Source organism: Anastrepha ludens, chromosome 4, assembly GCF_028408465.1.
Source record: "Anastrepha ludens isolate Willacy chromosome 4, idAnaLude1.1, whole genome shotgun sequence".
Lineage (NCBI taxonomy): Eukaryota > Metazoa > Arthropoda > Insecta > Diptera > Tephritidae > Anastrepha > Anastrepha ludens.
In genome coordinates this window covers 121,768,653-121,790,116 of record NC_071500.1, presented here as the reverse complement: position 1 = coordinate 121,790,116, position 21,464 = coordinate 121,768,653, and the positions used below count along the sequence as shown (strand labels likewise).

At 41.3% G+C, this 21,464-nt stretch overlaps 3 protein-coding genes and 1 non-coding gene across 4 annotated transcripts; 1 reads left to right on the top strand and 3 right to left on the bottom strand.

Annotated features, from left to right (window-relative positions):
• Nucleotides 1–2,868: 2,868 nt before the first annotated feature.
• LOC128860926 (histone chaperone asf1) lies at nucleotides 2,869–5,231 on the bottom strand. The gene has a single exon (XM_054098722.1). The coding sequence runs from the start codon at nucleotides 5,014–5,016 to the stop codon at nucleotides 4,294–4,296; it is 723 nt and encodes a 240-aa protein (XP_053954697.1). The 5' UTR covers nucleotides 5,017–5,231; the 3' UTR covers nucleotides 2,869–4,293.
• Nucleotides 5,232–6,239: 1,008 nt separating this feature from the next.
• On the top strand, nucleotides 6,240–11,623 carry LOC128860922 (trafficking protein particle complex subunit 8). The gene is made up of 18 exons (XM_054098720.1): nucleotides 6,240–6,258; nucleotides 6,395–6,600; nucleotides 6,657–6,818; nucleotides 6,880–7,171; nucleotides 7,233–7,374; nucleotides 7,448–7,627; nucleotides 7,702–7,914; nucleotides 8,006–8,109; nucleotides 8,179–8,263; nucleotides 8,328–8,491; nucleotides 8,552–9,014; nucleotides 9,074–9,217; nucleotides 9,280–9,430; nucleotides 9,488–9,634; nucleotides 9,697–10,161; nucleotides 10,235–10,669; nucleotides 10,728–10,766; nucleotides 10,887–11,623. The coding sequence occupies exons 2-18, from the start codon at nucleotides 6,435–6,437 to the stop codon at nucleotides 11,531–11,533; spliced, it is 3,999 nt and encodes a 1,332-aa protein (XP_053954695.1). The 5' UTR covers nucleotides 6,240–6,258; nucleotides 6,395–6,434; the 3' UTR covers nucleotides 11,534–11,623.
• LOC128860923 (matrix-remodeling-associated protein 7) lies at nucleotides 11,620–12,662 on the bottom strand. The gene is made up of 3 exons (XM_054098721.1): nucleotides 12,299–12,662; nucleotides 12,001–12,245; nucleotides 11,620–11,927 (listed from the first exon to the last, which is right to left on the bottom strand). Exons 1-3 carry the CDS (start codon nucleotides 12,425–12,427, stop codon nucleotides 11,810–11,812), a joined length of 492 nt encoding a protein of 163 aa, XP_053954696.1. The 5' UTR covers nucleotides 12,428–12,662; the 3' UTR covers nucleotides 11,620–11,809.
• Nucleotides 12,663–15,039: 2,377 nt separating this feature from the next.
• Nucleotides 15,040–15,147, bottom strand: LOC128862647 (U6 spliceosomal RNA). Its single transcript, XR_008454529.1, has one exon. It is a non-coding gene; the product is annotated as a U6 spliceosomal RNA (small nuclear RNA).
• Nucleotides 15,148–21,464: the final 6,317 nt, after the last annotated feature.

Sequence of the window (21,464 nt, the reverse complement as noted above, 5' to 3'; positions counted from 1 at the left end):
TTATTTTTCAAGAGCTGCAATCTGGCAATCAGCGTTCGCTCTAAGTCAAAATAAAAATTTACAGTTTGAATACAAGCGGCGGCAAATGCGGAATCCAGTTTTACATGCTTATTTCAAATATTTAAAACTTTAACAGGCATTAGAAGAGTTTAGCTCTTTTCTGATCAGACCCGGTCCCAAAGTCCATTTGGGAGAAATAAACGACACATACTTTTCAGGACTTAGAAGGCTGCGTCACGACTCAATCCACTTTTTTGTTTTTAATTTCTTCCCTTCTTCCTTTAGTACGTGAACAAATTGTATGCCTTCTTATGCCCACTTCTTGTGACATAAGACACAACTTGCGTTTGGCATAATAAGCCTGTTTAAATACATATTTAAACAAAAATATAACATTATAAGAAGCCATACATATTTTCGATACAATTTTTCCGCATAAATCATCAAGCGAAAGCAATTATTTTGTGTATTGGATGTACCGCTTTTATTACGGTATATACCTATGAAATGACACTTTTTTCAATTTCAAACTTTTATTAACAAGAAAGGGTTACAAATTTAATCTTCGAAATAATAGCCATCGCTAGCGACACATTTTTCCCATCTCTCAGGCAATTTGTGGATGCCGCGCCAAAAAAATTGGCCGTCTTTGGCCGCAAACCAATCATCGAGCCATTTTGGCTTATTCGTAAGAATTGAAGCGCTGCTCGGAAAGTGCGTGGCCCATCGATGCAAACAAATGATAAACGGAAGGCGCCAAGTCTGGTGAGTAAGCCGCATGCACCAGCGGTTCCCAATCGTACGTCTCCACCAATTCCCGGGTCGTTCTTGTTCGATGTGGCGGTGCATTGTCATCAAGAAAAATTATTTTGTGACTCCGATCTGCATATTTTGGGCGTTTTCGGTGTATAGCGCTATTCAAATCGGTCAATTGTCGTTGGTAGCGTGCACCGTCGACTATTTCACCTCGTTTTAATAGCTCGTACCAAATCATTCCACGCTGATCCCAGAAAACACACAGCATTGCCTTGCGGCCGGGCGGACCATACGATCATTAACGCTTGGGATTGGAGAAATACACCCATTTTTCATCACCCGTAACGATTCGATGCAAAAAAGATTTCCTTTTGAACCGGGAGAGCAACATTTCACAAGTTGTTTTTCGGTTCTCTTACTGCCTTTCAGTCAGTTCATGCGGTACCCATCTTCCGACCTTTAAAATCATACCCATGTCTTTCAAACGTTTGGAAATGGTTTTTGGGTCACTCCCAGCTGCTTTGCCATCATTTCTTGCGCTTAACCATCATCTTCATCCAACAATGCTTGCAATTCGGCGTCCTCAAACTTCTTCGGTGGCCGGCCACGGTCCTCGTTCTCCACGCTAAAATCACCATTTCGGAATTTTTCAAACCACCTGAAGCACTGTGCTCTACTTAGAGCATGTCCACCATAAGCTTCTATAAGCATTTGATGAGCTTGAGAAGCGTTTTTCTTCAATTGATAACAGAAAATCAACGATATCCGCAAATCGTAGTTTGAAGGCACGAAATTCGACATTTTTAAGAGCGACAAAAATGTATTGTTGTATGAAACATAACAAATAATGAACTGAATATTGTTGACAGATGACAGACGAAAAAAACAAGACATTTGGTAAGGTTTAAAAATACTCCTAGCGGCATCTATGGACTAATAGCTGAAAGTCTCATTTCATAGGTATGGGGGCGTTCATAAATTACGTGAGGTGTTTTTTTCAATTTTCTGAACCTCCCTCCCCCCCTGGTGAGATGTCGTGAGATTTTATTCAACTCCCTCCCCCATCCCCCAATCTCACGTGAGATTTTTCAAAATGTGGGTTTTTTATGTAAACGCGTTGGATTGTTATTGTAAAAAGAAAAAAAATTTGCTTCGTGCTTTTATTTACGACTAGTTAAGACTAGTAATCAATATTGCTGAGAGTTATAAGTGTAATAAAAATTTAACAATAGAAGACTTAAATCGTAACTACTGCGATTAAAAAAAGAATATACGATTACGCTTGAGATTAAATCTTAAGCATGTACAATTTTTTTGTTTCAATCAGAAAAAAAATTGCGTGATATTTGCCGAGACCCCCCCTCTCTCCAACGTAAGATTAGATGAGATTTGACTCGACCCCCTCCCCCCCCTTAAACATCTCACGTAATTTATGGACGCCCCCTATCTGCTGGTAAATCTTTTACTAATCTTAAGAAAAAAACTAGTATTATATTACCACTATGTATAATAACGGCCGCCGTAGCCGAATGGGTTGGTGCGTGACTACCATTCGGATTTCAGAGAGAGAACGTTGGTTCGAATCTCGGTGAAAGACCAAAATTCAGGAAAAGTTTTTTCTAATAGCGGTCGCCCCTCGGCAGGCAATGGTAAACCTCCGACTGTATTTCTGCCATGAAAAAGCTCCTCATAAAAATGTCTGCTGTTCTGAATCGGCTTGAAACTGTAGGTCCCTCCATTTGTGGCACAACATTCAGACGCACGCCACAAATAGGAAGAGGAGCTCGGCCAAACACTCAAAAACGGTGTACGCGCCAATTATATATGTATATATATATGTATAATAACTGAAAACTGAAGAGTGAGCAACATTTCTTATCAATTAAGAAGACGATTTTTTCCTGTGGAAGCGAGAAAGCTGCTTGAATATAGAACCTCTTATTATTGAATCATGAGCCTCTCCTTAAAGTCGATCCTTCCAGCAAATTCCATAAATTACAGCATCAAACCATCGTCAGCCCATCTCTTCCGCGTATCATTAACCTTTGTCTTTCGATCGAAACTAATTCTTTTGGAAGCTACGGTCACATCATTTCAGAAAATGGAAACGAATTAAAAAGTGTAAATATTTTATTACAAAATAATATGGATAAATATTAATGTATTTAAATATTATTTAAACGAGGTGACACTCCTCACTTCTCTCTGCACGGTCCTTGCTCTTTCTTCGTTATATGCTGTCGTTGTTGTAGCATCATAAACATTCCCCATACATGAATGTTCTACTCCAGATATAAATCCGGGTTGCTTCGAAAACGGGGAACTGACTGTTACGGTTAATGCTGTTGTTGTTTCAGCATTTCACTAGGCCCTGCCAGTGCAGTTTAGTTACCGATTGCCATCGTCTAACCAATCCATCGGTAAAGCCCAGGAAACGTGCTGTTTCACTTAATGCGCCTTCTCAATGCTGTTTTTGGAAAAATGGTCAACAAGCCATTTCGTGCTTCTAATATTAATATGATAATTTCACACTGTGCAACTGAAAAGCGGTTCACTAGACAGGGCTAGTTTACGATGTGCAACTCTAATTTCCTGCTAAATTGTAAAATACATCCTGTACATTTTATCCATGATTCTATCATGAGACCTTTTGTAAGGGAGTTTCACAAGTGAGCAAACCTTTAATAATTGAATCATGAATCGACATTATGCATAAAACGATGGAAATTAATAAAACCCATTCAACAGGCAACCCATCCTTTCAACGTTTCCAAGTTCTCGATCTCCATGCGGAATAACCCGATTTTATATCAGCAAGGACAAACACTCCAAAAAATGTCCGTTTCCATAACAGTCGGTTCTACGTTACCGAAACGACCCGGATTTATATCCGGCCAAGGACTGTAACTCCAGCAGCATTCCCCGTATGTAAGTATGGGGAATGTTTATGCTGATACAACAACTCCAAAAAGTGTTTAGGAGCTTTTGCTGTTAGGATAACGGCACTCTTAGTCAGCCATCACCACGTTCCTACGACCCGGATTTACAGCCCGCCAAGGATTGTTACTTCATCAGGATTGTTACTTCATCAGCATTCCCCAACAAATTTTTAGGGCATATTAATGTTACAACACAATAACAACTAATTCTAGAAAATGTGCATTCATGTGTCATAGTACCAATCCCTCAGCAGAGACAACATTCTTTTATACATATTAAGTGATAACATTTAATTATAAATAGATTTTAATTATAATTAAAGTTGTCTATATTTATAAATTAATTTTCATTAATTAGCTTATTAGATTACTAAACATCTTCAATAAACTATAATTCTATTAGCGAAAATGCAAAAAAAAAACCTAAATTATAAACCGAAAAAAGCTGAATTAGCGACAACTGAGAAAAAAACAATGAGATATTTCCAGGCCGATGCATATGCATTACTAATTGGTTGTGGTGTGACAGATATTAGGTACAAAAATACTTGTAAACAGGATGATATAAACAGAATGACTTAGGTAAACTAGAAATATCCTAGCACTCCATGGCAAGCGAATTCGAATTTTCATTAAGTGCAGTAACACCATTTTCGATTGGCATGTTCAGACTATTATCATCGCAAATTGCTTCTGGTGTGTCCATCGATTCGCAACCAGCACTGTTAAACCCATTACCGTTTGATCCAGGTCTCATTGCTCCCGCCGCTGCCGAAGTCGAAGCGCCGTCATCTCTATCGTCCATCGCATGCGCATTTAATTGCCCATTACCGTTCAGTAGTCCATTAGAGGGTGCGTCATCCCAATTTATTTTGAAGCGGGTGATGCGCGGCTTTGTTGCTAATATATTACGTGTAAGTTTATCAAACAGAGGCTTCGGCGGCGGGTTTTCTCGCATTTCGGGGTCTGCATAGTCATTATTAATGAAATATCCAACGCGAACAAACTCTTGGCCACGATACGAGCAAGTAAGCAATACTATCGTCACGCCTACAGCATCTTGTTCTGGAATTTTCGTCACATCGGGAGGATCCGCTTGAAAGACAAATATGTGACGGCCTTCTGGTACGGGACCTACGTATATCGTATCCAACACTTGATCATACTCCTCTGACTCAGCAGAACCAACATATATCATTTTCCATTCCAGATCCTCTTTCAGTTCTTCAATACACTCGAACGTTAACTCAAACTGAAAGGGATTAAAAAAGCTGCTGGGATTGTCCAATACGACCACGTTTGTAATATGTACTTTTGCCATGGCGCTTGCAAGCGACACAGAGGCTGCAAAATCGTTCTAAAATAACGTTTCTACTTTTCTTATTTTCAGTCTGTAAATTTACTACGGGTTTGTTAACTTCTTTTCTGCTTTTCTTAACTTTTAAATGCTTTTTATTTGCCTTAAATGTGTAGTTATGTCTATGACGAAATTTTCAGTAAGCACAATAACCGATGACAATTCCAATTGCCTCTGACTTTCCCGCCAAACAAATTCCAGTGGAAAGTTAGCGCATCATAATAGAGTGCTGCCATAGGTTATTTAAAAAAAATAGTTTAAATATCCTAATCAGCTGATCTCTTGTGAAAATTTACATCTCTATCCTCGATACTCAATTATTCATTTTATAAGAACCGTCAAATTGGATTGAATGCGATGGCAATATTTTCAGTATGAGCAGTACCATGTTTTGTTATCGTCATTTCGAAAATATCATGAAATAACCTAGCTGTTGTGCCCGCGCTCTTCATTTTTGGAAATCATTGTTTGATTTAAACGATGAAGCGGAAAGAAGGGCACCAAGATTCTGGGTGATTTTTTTTGCAAAGAAGAGAAACATGCAAAAGACAGTCTTCTGCTTCACAGATATTGAAAATATATGACTTGGAATATTTCATGACATGAATTGTCAACTTCATTCAATTCGCTATATTGATTGTCAATTTTGTTGAAACTGACCCCTGAAAGTCATAAAAAATTTAGGGTCGAAACGCTTAGTAAATCAATATTTTACAAATGGAATTAATCTTACCCCTCATCTACACATTCTACTAAAACGTTTGTCAAATTTCTGTTTTTGTCCCGTTTTCTCATCTGCAATATGAATTCTGTCATATGAATTAATTTTCAAAATGGCATTACGAAACGGCATGGAAATGTATTCACGCATCAAAATGGTATGAAAATTAAAATTGTATATTGCGATGTCGTAATTGACCAGTCTAGGTGAATATATACAAGGTTTGTTACTAGATTTGCTGGGTTTTTCTTTACGGTTTGTTAGCTTGATCTCAAAGTGATACCTTTTTTGTTGTAACTTTGTTTGTTAGTTTACATTCTGATTGAAATTTTGACATTCAAATCACCGAATTGCAAAAGCAAGATGCATGCATACATTGGTGTTGCGGTCGTGGCTACACCTTTTATAGATTCGGCTTCGCACTTGCTCAATGCCCTATCTTTAATTAATATTTTTTGTCATACAGTGCACTCTGTGTTTAAAAGGTAAACATTTGACCAATTGCAATTAATTTTTTCAATTATCACGGCTGTTTCGGATTTTCAATTATATTTGTATTTTATATGTTTACAATTTTATAATATTTCAAACACCGTATAATAAAACTTGCTTTACATTAAGGTTAAATAAAAAAGGTTAACTAGTCATCTGAGCAGAAATAATGATCCACCTAACAGGACACAATTATAATGCCCGAGAGATTATACAAAATATGTTCTCCCCTCTGGTGGGCGTTGTTTGCAGTCCACTAGCCAGTGAAGTTTGTGCACGCAACAACTTATCCTTTGTGGAAATGTTACAACCATTCGCTAAATTACTGAGCGATGGTAAGTATTGCTACTAAGCTGTTCATAAAGGAAATTAACTTCTGTTTAATTGTCAGCCCAATTTCGTGACGTGTCCGAGACGAGTGTTTCCATTAAAGGTTTGCGCTTAAATTTCTGCGATGTCGATTGGCGACCACCACAGACCGTACTTGCGCGTAAAATGCTAAATGAGGCTGTAACAAATGCGCATAATGAGAAAACTAAATTTTTAACTATAGGCAAATTAAGATTGTTTTAAAAACAAACTTTTATTAACTAATCTATTGTTTTTGAAATCAGGAAATATGGATTTGGAGCTACCGACTTCCGAGCCATGGTTCGAACAGTGGCGCGAAACGTTTCTAACGGTGCAGTTCCCCGCTGACCATGAGTTTACGCGTCACTTTATTAGTTGTCTCATTGTCTTAAGTAGTAGCGATCCGAACATTATTGAGAGCGCACAAAAGCTTACGCAACGAGTGCATCAAATGCAAAGTGTAACACCACAAAAATTACCCAAGTGGTTTCATCCTACTAACGTGCTTAATAGTTACGTAGTGCTGCATGAGGGCTCGCAAGGGGACATATCTAAGTTGGATAGAAAACCAGTGTTATTTAAGTGATCAATTAATTATTTTTTGTTTTCTTTTTAGAGCACAACAAGGTTACGAGTTGCTTAAGTCTACGTTTGGCAATAGTAAATGCTTTTTGGTGCAAATCAATTCATTAGATGCCACCGTATCTGGAGAAGTACCGGACTATTGGGCAACATACATAAAACGACAACCGAAAAATGTATAGTATTACTTGTTAAAAATGTTAATTATATAAATGAGAGCACACTTTTTTTCACGACGAATGCTTTTAGGAGCTTCAAGTAGACCAGTTGAGTGGTCCAAAGACGCCACAGGATGCCATGTCGATTATTTCAATGCCGAATATTCAAATGTCAGTACTTAGTGATGCAATGGCGCCTACTGAGAGTGGCACTGATGGAGCCATTTTACATCCCTTAAGTCCGGTGCAGGAAAATGCAACCGAAGCAATAGTCAGTCAGCAATGTTTTACAAAATTAACTTATTTGTATTTAATAACTTATTTTTTTGTCAAATTTCTTTGCAGAGCTCAAAATTTTCAGTTAGCAGCGAGAGTATAGCTTCTCAAACCATAAACGCAAATGTATGGGCATGCGAGCCGGACGGTGATGGCACAACAGTGCATGGCAGCTGCTTGAATTCCATGGACGTGGAAAACTTGCGTCATTTCGTACAAGATTATACTGTGCGTGCGCTTATACCCTACGCCGAGCAGTTGGTGGCCTTACTGGCAGAAGCGGTATTTTCAAGAAATTTAAATAGTCTATTGTTTAATAATTTAATAATTTTAAATTTTAATTAAATAATTTTTCTTTCGTACAATTTTTTAGATTACAAACAAAAAAGGAGTTAGCAAGTCGCTGCTTAGCGCTACTAAACGCTGGTTTGTTAGTAGTAAACCTGGATCGAATTCCATAAATCAAAATGCTGTAATGTGAGTGATAGCAATTTTTGCATAAATTTATATCAAATCGATTGCGTATAATTTTTGTTGCTGTAATAGTTATACCCACGAATCGTCGGAATTGCAAACACGCAAACTTGGGGATCTATATTTTATGTTTGGTCATTATAACCTGGCTTTTCAAGTAATATTTCATGCCAATTAAATTCACATGAACCTTTTAACTTAAATCAGATTTTCGTTTTTAGGCTTACCATCAAGCTAAGCGTGATTTTAATGCTGATTCCGCTTGGCAGTATTATGCGGGCGCACTTGAAATGGCCGCCGTTTCGGCTTTTATGCTCGGTACAGCAAATCGAAAAACATTTGATTACATGGAGGATGCCATTATGTGCTATTTAACCGTCTGCAAGTAATAAACTCATGCACATATGCACTTATGCTCTATCATATAAAATATGTTACCCCGCAGATTACAGCAATTTGCCACGCGCGCAACACTACTGAGTATGGAATGTCTGCGCACATCACGCATGTACGGCGAGGCCGCTAAACAGCTTATCCGCATGACCAGTGAAGATACCGATTTGCGCTCGGCTCTGCTTTTGGAGCAAGCAGCTTACTGCTTTTTGGCGTCGAGCCCCTCGATGTATCGCAAGTACGCATTCAACATTGTGCTCTCGGGCAATCGATTTTCCCGTGCTGGTCAGAGGAAGCATGCGCATCGCTGCTACCAACAGGCTTTTCAAGTTTTCCAAAGTCGCGGCTGGAGTTTAGCGGAAGATCACATACAATACACGATGGCTAAGCAAGCGTGTGCGCTGAAGAGATTAGAAGAGGCGAGTCGTTCGTATTCACATCTACTGCATCCTGACAGTCAACAGACTGCACAACAACAAATCATATTTCTCAAGGAGTATATTCAAATGCATACTGTACGATGACGTTTGACGTATCTATTCCATAGTGTTTGAAAATGTTTCGCCTTTTTTAGGAACTTATGAAGCGGAATCCTGAATTGGGGCTGCTTTCGTTGTCTTTGCCACAGGTTTCTCAAAACTCTATACGAGTCTTGCTGTCGACGCCAACGACCATGGTGAATGGACAGCATGAAGCTGCCAGCGGCATTGATATTAAGGTCTGCTTAATAAATTAACGATCTACGATTACTTATTTATTACAAAAATATACATATTTTAGTCTAATTCTGCTGATGAATCAACTTGGCAAAAAATGGAAGAAATGCTTGTATCCTCGGCAGGTCTTAAAAAGGCGTTTGTGTTCAAGCCAACACAATTTCTATTCTCTAAAGAATGCCCAGCTGTGGAGAACCCGCTGGCTGTGCAAGGCGGTAACCTAATGTGCAACGTGTAAAAAACTTTAAATATTATTTTAAATTTTTTCACAGAACCCATTGAAATTGCTGTGACTGTGTTTAACACCGTCAAGTGCAGCATTACATTAAATGGCATCGATTTACTCTGGAAACTACAACTTGACAATGGCGAGATGCTTTCTAATGAATCATTGTACATCCATAACGAAGAGAGCTCGAGTAACTAACCCTAAAAAATGTTTTCGAATTAAAACCAATAATTAAATAGCGCCTTTTCTTAGGTAAAGCCGCAGTTAGTGCGGCCATCAAAACTAATTGTGTGGCTTCGGTCGTTTTGGATGAGCGTTGCGAGCAATCAATTTTCTTTAAAATCACACCCAAATTAACAGGACTTTTAAATATAATCGGCGTGGTCGGTGAAGTGGTACTCACATCCGAGCCCACTGCTTGTCTGTTGGGTATGTTACAATTCGAAACACCGCAAGTTAAGGTTAAGGGCAAGCAGTCCACTCAAATGATATTGGACAGCAAACTGAGTATCAAAGTGACACCTGCTGTGCCCTCCATGTCCGTTAGTTTCTCCCAACTACCAGCAAATTTAATAGCCGGCGAAATATTGCCCGTAGCGGTGACACTGCGAAATTCTGGTATTGTAGCAATTGAAGAAATTTACCTTTGTTGCGACCAGCCGCGCTGGCTAACATTGGCGGATGCGGATGCAGAAGTACCACTTTCCATACTAAAAAGTAAACGTGTTGATATGTCTAGATATTTTGCCAACAAGTCTAAATTTTTTCTTTATTACTGCGTGCTTTTCAGCTGTTAAAGATCTATCCAACGAGAAATTATCAAAAGACCGTGAAATACGTCGCCAACGGGTAGTTCGTTTGCTCAAACATGACAACGCGGTTAGTTTGAAGCCACAGGAGTGTGCCACCGTACCGATGTACATGCAGGCACCCTTCCAGAAAGGAGAATTTACACTGAGACTACTTTTCATTTACACGCTACCTGACGGCACTAGCGCCTCCATCAAATATCGTTTGGTGCGCCACAACTGGGTATTCCAAGTGCACGAATGTTTACATTGCGAAGCTACGTGCGTGATCAGCAACACGCTCTCTGGCGAACTGGGGCTTGATGTAGCGCTGAAAAACGAAAGTAGCGCAAAAATTTTTACAGCAAGCGATATGTATGTAAATTCACTTGGAATCTACAGCAGCGATCACAACGTGAATAGGAACAAGCTATACAGTAAGTCAGTTTGAGAAAGCGTAGTTAAAATATTATGCTAATGTGTATGTAATTCCAGTAACTAATCAAATGGATATTGCCACCGGCAGTGATGGAGGTGCGTTTACTAGTTTTACTCGAAAAAACTATTTTTTGAAAATTACAAAATTTTTTTTTCATGAAATTTGTGCATCACGTATTTATTTATGCAGTTTGCTAAATACTACTTTTGTTGCAGGGCGCTATCTCCCCTTGGGAAAATCAATGAATTTTCAGTGTCGCTTAGAACGGAGCACCAACAAAATTACGGTACAGCCAGCTAATGTTCTGTATGAACGCGTCTCGTTTGTGAACGTCATTCCTTCAATTAATGCCGACAAAGCACATGCGAACATTCCGTCCGTGCATGAAGCGTATGGCTTTTTAGCAAGACATGAGACTTCATTCTTCAACACCAATATCAACACGGACGAGTTCAATAGCGCTGTGCTTAATTTAGACCCCCACACCACGGTAATATTAAATTGGGCGGCGCTTGTTAAGTTGAGTGGAAAAGACGAAACGCAGCGTTTTGCTGTGGGTCAGCATTTCATTCAACTTCGCAACCTTTACGAAAGCTCGACATGTCTAGGCGTAAAGGCGCCACATGCTTTTGTGGAGATTATAGCGAAGCCGGAACAGGTGCGTAGCATTGCCGCATTCGCGTTGAACGACACGGATGCCCAACCGTTTGCGGTATTCGCAGATGAGCAACGTTGGGTTGACGATGAGGATGATGTTGACGTGGACGACGATGGCGCATCGTTTTGGGAGATGAATACCGATTATGTGGGCAAGCGTTGTTTACTCTTGGATGAAAATTTACCGCCTGCTGTTAAAGTATAAATTTTAATCGTAGATATGTATGTCTTAGTTATATAACAAATAATTTTAGTGTATCTAAATGCCGTTGTGCAATAAATGACTAAATATTGAAATCATAAATAAGGTTGTCTTATTTTATTAACACATCGACATTTGTAAATCTAAACACAAAGTAACACACACTCTACTTATATACAGAACATTAAAGACTAGATACACATTGTGCTTAAAAATACTTATTGCTGCAAATTATATTCAGCGCAGAGTTCCATGCAGGCATCAAAGACTAGCGTCCCTTCAGCGATACAAATTCAATTGGGCAACTAGTTCTCGCTCGTCTATTTCTTTCATATTTAATTCTGCCTCCTGTTTTTTTAACAGTTCGAAAATTGCCGCAAGTTGTTCACGTTCGATTCTAGAATGTAATTTTCTCATTATTATTTAATAAGCAGCACTTTTCAACTCTCTATTATATGTAAGCAAATTACCTGCGCTCTTCCTCCAGTTGGTCGTGCGTCAATTGCGCTTCCAACTCTTTTAGACGCGCCGATTTAATTTTGCCCACCAAGCCATCACCTAAAGGGTTGTCTGTGTCGAAATCTTCATCGTCACTGGAATCATACGGTCCCTCCAACTGTTGTTCGCCAAAGTTCTTACCACTGCCCATGATATGCTCCACTCCAGTAATGCCATTATGTTCTTCAATTTCCCGCTCCTCTGGAACGCTAGGCATCTAAATATTTTTATTGAGGATATGATAGAAATGTTGAAAATAGCTATTATCACCCCAATGCCCTTCGCCAAATTGGAAAAGTAGAACGCCAAAACCACGGCAGCCAGCATGGTGGCAGTGCTCAACAAGTAAATATTGTCGAATGAATCAAATATTTCGCCGATGCCAAGTAGACCATTCATTTCGTTAACTTTAATTCGGTTGGCATAAAATCTCTTTGAACAAATTTTATTGTTTTGTTTTAGTCACCTCTAAATAAACTTGCGTCAACAAAACTAAACAAACAAACGCGAAATGTAATGAACAGAAAATCGCAAAAGAAATATTAGGTGAGGTAAAATGTTCGAACATTTTTTCGCTTTACCGCTTGAACAAAATTGCAGCGGGCAGCGGGTTGATGGGTACACGCTGTCAAAATAAGAACACATTTAATAGCAAGAAATTGCACAGAATTGCGGCGGAGACGGATTTTTTGCTGTCGGTTATTTTACGGCGGCAAAATAATTGTATTCATTTCTATTTTCTCCGATGGGCTGAAGACCCAGGGTTACTTTTCTGATTACTTGAAGACAATTTGTTTATAAGCAATTAGCTAATACTACCAAATTCAATCATAGCAGAGTAGGTATTCGCGAAACATTCGGTATTCTCTGAACCGAGTGCTTATATCGGGTATTTTTTAAGAGCTTGAGAACTTAATGTGATATTTTCATGGCATTTAATTTTGGTGGCTTAAATGTTGCAATAAATCGATTGTTAAGAGCGCTGTACGCAAGTTGTGCCGTCTTATTGGAACCGCTTATATAATTTGTGCTTACACCCTTTTGGGTGTTTGGCCGAGCTCCTCTTCCTATTTGTGGCGTGCGTCTTGATGTTATTTCACAAATTGAGGCACCTACAATTTGGAAGCGTTCTTCTGGCGCTATACGATTCATGGTTACCTGCCAAACCTTACTGAACAGAAATGTCAACACAGTTTGCCATTCTCAGCTGTCAAACCATAGTTATCAACATTGACAGTTAACATGCAGCTTAAAAAATCTAATCTAGAATTATATTATCTAGTTTTTCAAGCTTAACTCCCAATCCGTAATTCAATGGTGAGATAACTCATACAAACTTTCTCTCCCGAGATTGCAAAATAATTTTAGATTACAACGAAATTTTTTGCCGTACAGCCCTGTGTTTTCTGTGTCATCGCTAATTATTATCAAGAATGTAAGGAGAAGCGTCAAAGTAAAAACTAATTAAAATTGACGCCGGCAGAGAAAATAGGTCCGTAAACATAATTCTAATAACATGTTGATTAAATATTATTAATTATGTATTCATAGAAAAAGAAAGCGATCACTGACACAAAGAAGCAGTCGATCTTCTGGCCTTGCGATTGGAGAAGCTGCCGCAACTGTGAGGCTGCAAAGGAGCTCGCATGTATATGGAGCCATAACAGTGGCAATGGCCAGAAGAGGCTTTGTGTTTTCATAAATTGACAAGCAGATTGTCAATTTTCCGGCTAATCTGCCATATGTGAACGGGTAGATTAATTGTTGTGGGTCTATTGCTACTCCCAACATACATATGTGAATGCACTTGAACTAAAGATATTTAGAGGAAATAGTTACAACTTCTTACTTCACCATATAAAATATAACACAATAGGCGTAATCTTGTAATTTATCAGACTTGTATAGCAAAGATCTAATGAACGGACTTCTTAGGGTTGTTTTTAAAGACAGTATCTGATGTAATTTCTAATTGGCGGCCGCCGTAGCCGAATGGGTTGGTGCGTGATTACCATTCGGAATTCACAGAGAGGTCGTTGGTTCGAATCTCGGTGAAAGCAAAATTAATAAAAACATTTTTCTAATAGCGGTCGCCCCTCGGCAGGCAATGGCAAACCTCCGAGTGTATTTCTGCCATGAAAAAGCTCCTCATAAAAATATCTGCCGTTCGGAATCGGCTTGAAACTGTAGGTCCCTCCATTTGTGGAACAACATCAAGACGCACACCACAAATAGGAGGAGGAGCTCGGCCAAACACCTAACAGAAGTGTACGAGCCAATTATTTATTTTTTTTATCTGATGTAATTTCTAGTCCAAGGGCATGGCGTAATGAACAGGTAAAGTACGTACCCAGCTTTACTTTTTTCGAAGCAGAGCTCTATGATTGATGAACTCACGGTTTTGAAAACTGCGGCGGTTGCATTTTGATTCGGCAACTATTATATATTTGATATTTTTCAAAAATAGTATGCATTACATCCCCAATCGTTAAGGGAATTAAATTTTTTTTAATACATTTGTTCAAATTTTCGGCAGGTCCTAATAAAATCAATTGTATTCATTTACATATATAAATTTTAAAACTTATTTTTTATTTATTTATTTATTTTACAAGAGTAACAATTATAAATAACTGTCACACGTAAGTACTAAGCGCTGGCTGCCAGGGCCTTCGGCTTATGATAATATAAACTTAAGTAGCTATATACTATACATACATACTAACATAGTAATTTGTTTTTTTGGGCGAGGTTAAAGTTAAGGGAGGAGGAACTATGGTGGAGGGGAAGGATAGTTTTTGGGGTGAGTGTTAGGGATAGCTGTTATGGATTGTATGGCTTGTTCAGAGCTTAATGATCTATATACTTAATCTAGTTTGTGAAATGAATTTACAAATTAAGGTAATACTATTAATATCTGTGTTTCTTAATAAATCAATGGGCTTGCAGTTAGGAAACATCGCATTTCTACATTCCTCCCATTTTTGGCAGTAGTCAAGAGTATGTAGGGTAAAAATGTGGAACGCTTCACGATTTTGCGTGTCATCCTTGCGCACGGGCCATGCTAATCTTCTCTGCATCGTTCCAATTTTTTCGGTAAATTTTTGTTTGTTATAATTGGAAGTATAATTGTTTCCTTTAAACCCGTTATTGGGAACGAAAATAGGAAGAGGATCCCATTGCTCACTTGAAAAGAAAAAAAAATATTTCGGACCCTGACGAAAAATATACAGAAGAAACAAAAATTGCAGAAATAATGGAACAATGCTAACAAAGGTATTAGTCCAACCAAAAATATACCTAAAAGAAAGAAAGTTCGAAAGACGTCTGCACGAAAGACTACAACTTACCAGGCCATCGTTAAGAAAAATAAGCTTGTCCATTTTAAGTCCTCTCGAGTGATAACGCTGGAAATGAGGAATATATCCTGAATATATCAAGCAGATTTGTGCGGCGATTACATAATGAAAATAAATTTTATGGGCACGTAATAAAAACAAATAACTACAATAACTACTGTCGGAAAAAATATTAAGGCACGTTTGTCTTTCACAATTGGCCATAGACGTCAATTTCTGGAAAAAAAATACTTGTTTATGATTCGTCCTGATGGGAAGACTTTTGTTTATAGTGAAAACCTGCAGGAGTTCAACCCCCGGAACACAACAAAGCCCCTTAAACATGGTGTGGGTAACTTAACTGTGTGGGCATCATTTTCTAGGAATGGAGTTCGACCAATTGTGAGAATAAATGGCAATTCGGATAAGTGTGCTTATCTTAATATTCTCAAATGTACGATGAAGTGATATTCTTTTGAGCCTATGCCACTACACTGTTGTTGTTGTTGTTTTAACAGCATAGGTAGCCCTGTCTGTGTAGGCATATCATCGGTCGTCTTCGTCTAGCTTATCTAGGGGTAGGCCCAGGAAACATGCTGTTTCGACAGGTTGGGTCCAGAGGGAGAGGGGGGTTAGATGAGTCGGTTTGAGGGGGCATGTGAAGAGGTGGTTAGTGTCGTGCGGGGTACCTTCACATGCCGGACATGTGTTTGGTATGTCGGGGTCAATTCTGGATAAGTAGGAGTTTAACCTGCTACAATATCCAGAACGTAATTGTGCCAATGTTACACGAGTCTCACGGGGAAGCTGGAGCTCTTCATCTGCAATGGGTGGTGGTTGGACTCCGATTACGGCATTCACGGGACGGGAGTTCATGAAGGTGGTAACGGACTCCCGGTGAATGTCGTTTATTGACTGTCTGAATACTGTCCGGTCCAGTAGGTCTCGGTCAGTTTTGTCCTGCAGTTCGTCAGCGTAGTCGAGGAGGTGTCTCCTGACGTGCCTGGGAGGCGGCTCAGGCTCAAGCAGGTGTCTGCAGGGGTGAAACCTGCGGTAACACCCCAGCAGGAACTGCTTGCTGAGCAATTTGTTGTGCTCCGCGACTGGGAGCATTTGTGCCTCGTTGTGCAGGTGTTGTATGGGTGACATCAGGAGGCACCCGGTCGCTGTCCGAATGGCGGTATTCTGACATGTCTGAAGCTTTATCCACTGCGAATCACTAGTACCAGGCTACCAGACAGGCGCAGCATAGTTTAGAACCGGCCGGCCAATTGCCTTAAATGTCGAAAGCAACAGTTCTTTGTCCTTGCCCCAAGTGCTGCCGGCCAGCGATTTGAGGACCTTGTTGCGATTTTGGACTTTAGTGGCAATTGCGGTTGTGTGCGCAGAGAAGGAGAGCAAGCTGTCAAAGGTTACACCCAAAATTTTGGGGTTATTCACAGTCGGAATTGGTGTGTCGTCGACTTTTACCTTAAGGGACAGCTTGACCTCCTTTGTCCAGGTGGTGAAAAGGGTCGCCGTGGACTTGGTGGGGGAAAGTTGGAGATTCCTCGCAGTGAAAAAGCGAGAAAGGTCGGTGAGGTAGTTGTTCACTTTGGAACACAGGCCATCGATGTCATTGCCCGACGCCATTATCGTGCAATCGTCAGCGTATGAGATCAGGGAAACTCCCGCTGGTGGTTGGGGGAGCTTCGAGATGTAGAAGTTAAAAAGCAAGGGTGAAAGGACACCACCCTGCGGTACGCCTTGCTTAATCTTCCTCTGCTTTGACATTTGATCTCGAAAAATCACTGACGAGTGCCGACCGCTCAGGTAGTTCGCGGACCACCTCTTCAGCCCTGGCGGGAGTGTCGACTGATAAATATCATCTAGTAGCGTGGAATGGCTGACTGTATCGAAAGCCTTCTTTAGGTCCAACGCTACTAGGACAGTCCTCTCGCAGGGGCGGTTTTGGTTAAGCCCGCGATTTATCTGGGCGTTTATGGCGGTGAGTGCCGTGGTGGTGCTGTGCACTCGTCGGAATCCGTGCTGATGTGGGGCTGGGGCCAGGTGGGTCGTGAAGAGTGGGAGAAGGAGGGCTTCAAGTGTTTTCACTACTGGGGAAAGGAGAGTTATCGGCCGATAAGACTCCCCTTGGTTGGCGGGTTTCCCAGGTTTCAATAGTGGGACCACTCTCCCTGCTTTCCACTTGTCAGGGATGATGAGAGTGGCCAGAGACAAATTGAAGACCCTTGTGAGGTATCCTACTCCCAGGGGTCCCAGATGCTTCAGCATCAGCGCGTTAAGTCCGTCAGGGCCAATGGCTTTCGATGATTTCGACTTGTTGATGGCCCCCTGAACCTCATCACCGGAGAAAGTAAGTGGCGCACTGTCGTTCGTCAGGTTGTGCAGCCTTCTGGTAACACGACGTTTGGTTCTGTCGCCCGGAGGATGCAGTGTAAACAGCCGGCTAAAATAGCTCGCGCATCTCTTCGGGTCCGACGAAGTACAACCGTTGAAGGTGATAGCCACCTTGTCGTTGTGTTTCGTCGGGTTCGACAGAGACCTAACGGTGGACCAGAGCTTACTCACTCCGGAGGTGAGGTTACAAGTCTTCAGGTGCTCAACCCATTTAGTCCGCTTATGTTGATTTACCAGTTGCCGGATCTCCAAATTGAGATCCCTTATGCGGGGATCCCCGGGATCGGCCTGGCGTAGGTGGTCACGCTCGTTTGCTAAACTGGCTGCTTCTGCTGGGAAGTGAGGACGGATGACCTTATAACATCCAGCTGGGATGAAGCGAGCCGCAGCAGCTGTGAGCACCTTGCGGAATGCGCGTTCGCCGACGCGCACATCAGTGGGGATGGGAAGAGCGGCGAAGGTGTCCTCGGTGAATTCCGTGAAGCCGGCCCAATTAGCTTTTATAAAGTTAAAATAGGACCGGTGATTCGCGGAAACGAAATCGGCAGGTCTCTCGATCGAGACGATAATGGGCAAGTGGTCTGATGCAAGCGATAGCATAGGTCGCCACGTTATGCTATTTATCAGACCCGCGCTAGCTATTGTTAGGTCAGGCGAGCTGCTACAATTGCCCACTACCCTGGTGGGGGCGTCGTCGTTCACTGTGCTGAATGTCGAGTCGTCTATCTGCTCTGCCAATTGCTGTCCCCTACGATCATTTGGCAGGCTTGAATGCCAAAGATCGTGATGCGCATTAAAGTCACCTATAACCAATCGGTTTTCACCTCTGATGAGCGCACCTATATCAGGGTGATATCCTGCCGGGCAGCAGGTGACAGGGGGTATGTATATATTAAAAATTTCGAGCTCGGAATCGCCTGACCGGACAGCTATGCCTTGACATTCTAAGGTGCTGTCCCTGGGGTCGATTCCTTCATCGATAAGACGATACTGCACAGTGTGGTGGACTATAAACGCTAGGCCACCACCGTTGTCTCGCTCGCGATCGTGTCTGTGCACGTTATAGCCATCCCTGGTGATCAGAGATGACCTAGCGTGCAACTTTGTTTCTTGGACCGCAGCTATCTTGATACTGTGCCGGTTCATAAAGTCGACTATCTCGTCGACCTTACTCGTAAGTCCGTTGCAGTTAAACTGGAGAAGCTTGAAGCTTCTCGGTGAGGTCAGTGTAATCCGGGGGGTGAGGGACGCGTGGGGTTGTCTACGTTGGACCTGCTGTGCAATCCACTGTGGTTGTTGCGGCCTGATGGTGGTGGGCGGCCGCGCCTCCGGGGGAGGTAGTGGGTGCAGAGCTCTGCAGCAGGGGGCAACGTAGGCAGTTGTCCACTCACGGGTGGTGCGCAGGCCGGAACATCTCCGAAAATGGCACCAGCCACTGCAGGAATTGCATTGGACTGATACCAGATTCCGAGGTATTACGGTCTGACACACGGAACAGACTGTACGGGGGACCAGGAGCTGCTGGTTTGTCCCCGCACTGGGGTTGGAGCAGGAAGGGATAGGAGGGGTTGAAGGGGAGTTGTGTTGCTCCGATAGGCTCCTCACCGTGGAGGTGTGGGTTGTGGTGGCGGTTGGTAGTGCCGGCCTATCAGGGGGTGTGGTAGCCGTGGAGGCATCAGACGCCTGTTGGCGGGAGCAACACGTGGCCACATACCGTGTGGACCACTCCCTGTGCGACTTAAGGCCTGAGCAGGTCTTAAGGTGGCTCCACCCGTTGCACTTATTGCACCTAACCGAGGTGGAGTTCGGGTGGAGCCGTTGATGGCAGACGCAGCAGTAGAATACCTCTGGCCCAGGGTTGGATTCGACTCCAGCCCTGAGGAGAAGTATTTGGAGCAGGTTAGCTGCGAGAGTTTGCTCCTGTGACGTAAGGGGTGGGGTGATATACGATACACTAGACAGGGCTAGTGTACTGGGGCGGCAGCCCTTGATCGGGAAAAACCCGAGTCATTCCGGTAACGTAGAACCGGCTGCCATGGGAATGAGTCATTCCGGTAACGTAGAACCGGCACTTTGTATAAGGCAGTTGTTGTAGCAGTGACTAATCGTTTGTATTGCTTTTCTTTCTTACGCCTTCTAATTATATCATTAACCAGGCACATAAATGGAGAAAAGCGATCTTTTACCGCTAATGGTGCTCGGTGTACGACCATGATTAACGATTTCTTATTCCAAAAAGTCGTGAATAAGATCATTAAAATGCCGCAAGCCCCTAAATACCACTTTTTAAAATCTTTTTTTTAACCTTCCGTTGGGCACTATTTTAAAGCCTTTGGTTGGACACCCGGGTCTGTCTTTTTTTCGTTCCGTTCAAGGATCGTTTTTAAAAGGTTAAACAAACAAACAACTTTTCAAAGAAGCGTTTTAGATAAATAGGGGCAGGTTCTGTTCGTTTGTGTTGTGTTGAACCTATCACGAATTTAAACGCCTATAGCTCAAAAAATACTACTCCGATTGACAAAAAATATACCAACTCAAAAACCGAAGCACCCGTTTTGGCAAAAACACTAGTTTATAACATACTTTTTCTTACTAATACACCTAATTCTCTTTTTATACGATAGATACGTTCCCAAAAAATTCGTGTAAAAAGATAATTAGGTGAAAATAATTATTTTTAGAGTTCATTTAAGAATTCGTGCTTACACATTTTTCTGACGGGAAAATATTTCAAATTGAGCATTCTTAAACTCCCAAAACGATAGGGTTTAATTGACTGACCGTTCATAAGAGAATTCGAGTAATCGATTGTTACCAGGAGGCAGCACCCGCCAGAGGTAATGGTTTGAGCCGCTGTAATTGAAAATAGGCGGGCTCCTACCATTTTAATCGAGCCTGGGGTCAAGGTAAGTGCGAAATATTATCGGGAAAGTATTCTGGAGGTTGCTTTGCAGCCGTGGGCAGACAATCATTTCAGTGGCAGACCATAGACATTTGAGCAGGACTCGGCACCGTCTCACAAAGCTCGAGTGAACCAAGAATGGCTAAAAATAACGTTCCGAACTTCATAACGTCCACACAATGGCTCTCAAATTCACCAGACGCGAGTCCGATGGATTATTCTATTTGGACCATTTTGGAGAGCAAGGTCCGAACTAAAACATTCACCAGTCTCGAGAGCTGAAAAAAGGTATTGTCCGCGAGTAGGCCAAAATACCTGTAAGTCACATTCGGACAGCTTGCAATTCGTTTCTGGACCGTCTCACGGACATAGTCAAGGCAAAAGGTGGTTATACCGAGCAAACGAAAATGTATTCTTAATTTTGTATTATTTTCACACATTTTTTACTTTGAATTGAATAAAAGTAATTTTCCAAACTAAATTTATGGTTTAATTGGTTACACTTCGAGTGCCTGACCCTGTAGAGAACCCGTGATTTCTATCGCAGTTTCTTTGTTGTCTGCGGAAAACATGTAAACATTAAATACTTTGATAAATTGGACCATTTAAATTATTTCGAGTAAATAAATAGTACCCAAACCCGATCATAAAAACGATTTTTCGAAATATCTCGACCACAGCGGCACTTAGCGTGCCTAAAAAAGCTCGCGAATCTTCTTTGACATGCTCCCAACAACTCACCAAAATTCTATCGTAATCGAATGAATGAACGGTTTGAATGTATACTCTACAAATT

Excerpts from the sequence above, each read along its gene's own strand:
- LOC128860923 (XM_054098721.1), bottom strand. The coding sequence starts at position 12,427 with ATGAATGGTCTACTTGGCATCGGCGAAATATTTGATTCATTCGACAAT. Across the intron at positions 12,246-12,298 it reads ATTTGGCGAAGGGCATTGGG|ATGCCTAGCGTTCCAGAGGA; the intron begins GTGATAATAGCT and ends AAAAATATTTAG. Across the intron at positions 11,928-12,000 it reads CAACTGGAGGAAGAGCGCAG|AATCGAACGTGAACAACTTG; the intron begins GTAATTTGCTTA and ends ATTACATTCTAG.
- LOC128860926 (XM_054098722.1), bottom strand. The coding sequence starts at position 5,016 with ATGGCAAAAGTACATATTACAAACGTGGTCGTATTGGACAATCCCAGC.
- LOC128860922 (XM_054098720.1), top strand. The coding sequence starts at position 6,435 with ATGATCCACCTAACAGGACACAATTATAATGCCCGAGAGATTATACAA. Across the intron at positions 9,015-9,073 it reads AGTATATTCAAATGCATACT|GAACTTATGAAGCGGAATCC; the intron begins GTACGATGACGT and ends CGCCTTTTTTAG. Across the intron at positions 9,218-9,279 it reads CCAGCGGCATTGATATTAAG|TCTAATTCTGCTGATGAATC; the intron begins GTCTGCTTAATA and ends TACATATTTTAG.